Raw genomic sequence first — 6000 nt, 5'->3', positions numbered from 1 at the left:
TCTGAAATGACTTTTATTTTCTAACTGTTTCACAGTTTTTCCTGAAATCACTCACAAAACACTTGCTGAAAATAAATTATCTTCTGAATCTGAAATATTTTGTACACAGAAGACAAACCCACATCAGTTGTAAAGACTCTTGCAATTCTGACATTTTTCTCACAATTGAGACTTTTAAAATAATATAATCTCTTGAGTTTATATCTTGCAATTCTGAGTTTATTTCTCAGAATTAAATGATATAAACCATTGTGAGTTATAAAGTCAGAATAGCAGGATATAACTGCGAGATATAAAGTTAGAATTGCGAGATACAAACTTTTTTCTTTGCACTTGGAAGTTTATATCTTGCAATTCTGACTTTATTTCTCGGAAATGCGATTCTGAGTTATTTCTTGCAATTGTGAGGTTTATATCACGCAATACTGACTTTATAACTCGCAACTTGTAAACTATACTTGTAAAATATGTATTTTTTAGAATTGCATGATATAAACTATTGTGAGTTATGAAGTCAGAATAGCAGGATATATTCTTGCAGTTGTGGATCAAAACTCAAATTTACAGGAATTGCTAGATAAAAAAGTCACAATTGCCTTTATATTTTTCATTCAGTGGCAAAAAACGGGCTTCCATATGTTTTACTTAAAGGAAATAAACACAAGCTTTTGCTGCAAGATTCTCTGAATCTCTGTAATAACTTTTATTTTGTAACTGTTTCGCAGTTTTTCCTGAAATCACTCAAAAAAAACCTTCTGAATCTGAAATAAATATTTCTCATACAGAAGACAAACAACAGCTTCCACTTCACGTTTTAGAAAAAGTCAGGCGAAAATAACGTACAAGCATTTACCGTATAAAAACAAATAATTTAGCACTAGCTGCTCGTGTGTATAAAAGTGTAAAAGATGTTAAATAGTTAAATATTAACTTATAATGCATCCCAACATCTAAAGTCTGTAATAATATTAGATCTGGGTTGATAAAGACACTTAGCAATCGTATTAAATACAGTCAAACGAATGTGTTTGGATCAACGCAGCAACACTGACCACCGAAACGAACGTCTCTCTGACCCAGCAGATGTTTAGTGTTAAAAAGAATCGTCATGACAAGCATTAGTAAGCGTCATGTAACATTCAAAAGTGCCATCAGTCACTCGCTCACATTTAAAAGCAAAGCAAAAGTGCCTCTAAAGTACATTTAATAATCTAGTGCATGAGAATTTGCACTTTAGCACCTTTCATCATGCGTTTCTCATCTTGTCCTTTTGCATTGTGAAGGCCACGTCGTGTGTTGTAAATTAAAAACGGTCCTTGGGTTCAGATTTCTCGTCCCGTGTGCAACATGATCTACAATGACCGACTCACAGCATCTGTCGTATCTCCGCGTCTCCTCCTCAAAAGCCACGCAAACCTACAGCAGGTCAAATGTAGAGTCCAGTAGGCGTCAAAGTGGCTGAATGCGAGGCGTTTTCCCCATCACCTTGTTTCCCGTACCCAACAGTCGTGGAATTTTGTGCGAATGATGTTCGTTTGTGTTTCAGTTTGCTCTCATCTTACTGGAGATCCAGTTTGTGTAGTTTGTGACACGCGTGTAGACTCCAGGCGTGTCTTTCTTCCCGCATCCGTCGCCCCAGCTGATCAAACCCATCAGAGTCATCCTGCCATTTCTGGGACACACCAAAGGACCGCCGGAATCCCCCTGAAGAAAACCCGGAGAAACCAATCAATTAAGATGCACCAATCATTAGGGGTATGACAACACACTTATCTCACGAGACGAGAGACGAGACTGGGTTCACGAGATGAGACAAAAATTTTAAACTTTTTTAGAGAAATCCTCAATGACAAAATATATGTGACCCTGGACCACAAAACCAGTCATAAGGTTAAAATTTACAAAACTGAGATGGTTGCATCATATGAAAGTAAATAAATAAGCTTTCTATTGATGTATGGTTTGTTAGGATAGGACAATATTTGGCTGAGATACATCTATTTGAAAATCTGGAATCTGAGGGTGCAAAAAAATCAAGATACTGAGAAAATCACGTTTAAAGTTGTCCAAATTAAGTTCTTAACAATGCATATTACTAATCAAAAATTACATTTTGATATATTTATAGTAGGAATTTTGCAAAAAATCTTCATGGAACATGATCTTTACTTAATTTCCTAATGATTTTTGGCATAAAAGAAAAATCAATAATTTTGACCCATTCAATGTATTTTTGGCTATTGCTACAAATATACCCCAGCGACTTAAGACTGGTTTTGTGGTCCAGGGTCACATATATGAAAAAAAATTATTTTATTCAACTAAAAAATCAAAATGCAAAAGTATGTAAAACTTAGGTGCATTTTGATATGAACTTGTACTTTATTCTTGTTTTATAAGCATCTGTATAATATGCTTAATAGTTGTATTTTCATACTTTATTAAGGATCAGTGAATCATTTCTAAATTAAGTATTACATTATTTACAAACCGTTTAGTTAGTAGTTGTAAGTGGTTCATTAGATCGTTTAGAAAGTGCTAGTAAATGATTCATAAACTATTTGAATACATCTTAAAATTCAGACATATATTAACAGTTAGTCCGCGTGTTAATAAATGCTTTAATAACACATATGTGACCCTGGACCACAAAACCAGTCATAAGGTTAAATTTTACAAAACTGAGATGTATACATCATATGAAAGCTCAATAAATAAGCTTTCTATTGATGTATGGTTTGTTAGGATAGGACAATATTTGGCCGAGATACATCTATTTGAAAATCTGGAATCTGAGGGTGCAAAAAAATCAAAATACTGAGAAAATCACCTTTAAAGTTGTCCAAATTAAGTTCTTAACAATGCATATTACTAATCAAAAATTACATTTGGATAGGTTTACAGTAGGAATTTTACAAAAAATCTTAATGGAACATGATCTTTACTTAATTTCCTAATGATTTTTGACATAAAAGAAAAATCAATAATTTTGACCCATACCATGTATTTTTGGCTATTGCTACAAATATACCCCAGCGACTTAAGACTGGTTTTGTGGTCCAGGGTCACATATTTCTACTGTAACTCAAAATTAATTCAGGCAGTTATAAAACATTTTCTTAGCTGTCAGTTAATGGTTTTTGTGAGCTCATCTAAAGTGAGGAGTATTTGTAAAGCGTTTACAAATGAGACTTAAAGGCTCATTTATCTCATAAACAGAAAAAGGAAAACAAGTTATGTTATGTTTTCTGGAGGTGTGCAGGAATTATAATTTTTCTATAACACTGCAGAGATTTATTTTTTATTTTATATAAATTCTTTTAATTTTCATTTATATGTTCAGTTGTACCGTTTTATTTTTGCAGAGGCTTATTCTTCATATTATATCAAATTGTTTTATATGCATTTATATGTACAGTTGTATGGTCATAATATTATGAAAATATTAATTTCTTTTGCATCTTAAATTAAATATTTCTATGGTCTGTTTTCCTCTGTGTTGTGTTTTCAGTTTTCTGTTTATAAGATAAATGAGCCTTTAAATCTCATTTGTAAACGCTTTACAAGGCATAAAAACCATTAAGTAACAGCTAGTAAATGTTTTATAACTGCCTGAATTAATTATGAGTTACAGTAGAAATATGTGTTATTAAAGCATTTATTAACACACGGACTAACTGTTAATATATGTCTGAATTTTAAGATGTATAAATGTGCATTCAAATAGTTCATGAATCATTTACTAGCACTTTCTAAATGATCTCATGAACCACTTTGTAAATAATGTAATGCTTAATTTAGAAATGATTCACTCCTTAATAAAGTATGAAAATATAATTAAGCATATTATACAGATGCTTATAAAACAAGAATAAAGCATTTATAGCTGTAGTTATAAACTGCTTACAAATGTCTATTAATGTAGGAATACTGCTTTATAAATGATTAATTAACCATTTACCAATGCTTAACTAATGACTCATAGGCCCGGTTTCACAGACAAGGCTTAAGCCTAGTCCTAGACTAAAATGTAAGTCTGAGCTGTTTGAACTGAAAGAAACTTGCACTGACTGATCTTAAAATATATCGGCGTCTTTGTTTTGTCTCAAGATGCACACCAGTAATGTTTTTTTCTAAGCATGTTTATAAAAATTACTTAAATATCCTAATTGAACTATCTGCTAATCCTGGCTTAGTCTAAGCCCTGTCTGTGAAACCGGGCCATAGTGTGTAGTTATTATAAAGTGTAAAAAATGAAGGAGTCAGTGTTTCAATTAATAAAGACTTGTTCACTATTGCAATCTCCTGAATAAATGATTCAATGACAAATACTTTTTTTAAACGTGCAGTTGTCGCCACCTCCTGGCGGAAGAGGATAAGCGTTACAATACGTACATGTTAAGATACTTTCGTTTTGATCGCTACTGTAGACAATAAGAGTTTATACCCAAACTATAAGCTTTTATCCCAGTACTTCTGTTATTTAAATGTCTGTAACACAGAAATAATGATGATTATGTGGTTAAAAAGACTGATGGTGTTGCTTTTTCCGAATCAGCAGCAGCAAGAATGCAGATTTGAATGTCTTTTAATACCTGTTTCACATCGTACGCGTCAGTGGAGCGTGTGAAACAGTTGTAATAGACACCGCTGAATCGTTTTCATTCAGGAATAAGATCGTGGGTGTTTGAATAGAGATTGTTTTAACAATTAATCATGCAGCTCTAATGTAAACACTGCTAAATGTTTTGAGATCTCGTGCCACATCCCTACCAATCATTAATATAACACAAATAGAGAAGCTGAATGTGTTGTTACCTTGCAGGCGTCATCCAGGCCACGCGTGTCTCCGGCACACAACATGTTTGGGGTGACCAAACGGCCGGCCAGCTTCTCTGGGACGCACTGTTCTTGCGGCCACAAGCGCACCAGACCACGTTTAATTCGCTCCGAGTAAAACGGAGAAACTGAGACAAACAAAGATAGAAGAAAGAGAATAATTATCATACAGTTCCCATTTCTCATTGAGTGTTTTTGTCTTGTTTTTTAGTTCAAATGCCTTAAAATCCTACAAAAGGTCAAAAGTTTACATACACTTTTCAGAATCTGCAAAATGTTAATTATTTTTCCAAAATAAGAGGAATCATATAAAATGCATGTTATTTTGTATTTAGTACTGCCTTGAATAAGATGTCCTGAACAGTTAAACTGCCCGCTGTTCTTTAGGTGCCACAAATTCTTTGGTTTTACAGCATTTTTGTGTATTTGAACCCTTTCCAACAATGACTGTATGATTTTGAGATCCATCTTTTCACACTGAGGACAACTGAGGGACTCATATGCAACTATTACAGAAGGTTCAAACACTCACTGATGCTCCAGGAGGTAAAAACAATACATTAAGAGCCGGGGGTGAAAACTTTTGAACGAAATGAGGACGTGTTTTTTATTTTGCTGAAATAGCATATTTTTTTCATTTAGTACTGCCCTTCAGAAGCTACAAAGGATAAGTTAAATTTACCCAAATTTTCAAATTTCAAAAGTTTTCACTCCCAGCTCTTAATGCATAATTTTTCCTCCTGGAGCATCAGTGAGTGTTTGAACCTTCTGTAATAGTTGCATATGAGTTCCTCAGTTGTCCTCAGTGTGAAAAGATGGATGTCAAAATCATACAGTCATTGTTGGAAAGGGTTCAAATACACAAAAATACTGGAAAACCAAAGAATTTGTGGCACCTAAAGAACAGCGGGCAGTTTAACTGTTCAGGACAAACAAGGGACTCATGAACAACTGTCACTAAAGAAAAAACACAGCTGTGGATCATTCAGGTAACAACACAGTATTAATAATCAAGTGTATGTAAATGATCATTTTTATAAATCCAACTATTATTTTCTCTTGTGGACTATATGTAAACATCTTTTATGTGAAATATTTTATTCAGGTCAGTACTAAATAAAAAATAACATGCGTTTTGTATGATCCCTCTTATTTTGTTAA

General features: G+C 33.4%; 1 protein-coding gene across 1 annotated transcript in view; it reads right to left on the bottom strand.

Moving 5' to 3' along the window:
• Positions 1-679: 679 nt before the first annotated feature.
• The window catches only part of plat (plasminogen activator, tissue), a 30780-nt gene continuing 25459 nt past the window's right edge, over positions 680-6000 (bottom strand). Inside the window, exons 14-15 of the mRNA XM_073819297.1 lie at positions 4819-4967; positions 680-1704 (exon numbers count right to left, since the gene is read on the bottom strand). Coding sequence (XP_073675398.1) covers positions 1543-1704; positions 4819-4967 — 311 coding nt within the window. The 3' untranslated portion in view covers positions 680-1542. The remainder of the gene's footprint in view (positions 1705-4818; positions 4968-6000) is intronic.

The sequence above is a fragment of the Garra rufa genome, chromosome 15, assembly GCF_049309525.1.
Source record: "Garra rufa chromosome 15, GarRuf1.0, whole genome shotgun sequence".
NCBI classification, from domain to species: domain Eukaryota; kingdom Metazoa; phylum Chordata; class Actinopteri; order Cypriniformes; family Cyprinidae; genus Garra; species Garra rufa.
The sequence above is the reverse complement of the archived record's forward strand: the minus strand, read 5'-3'. Positions and strand labels throughout refer to the sequence as shown.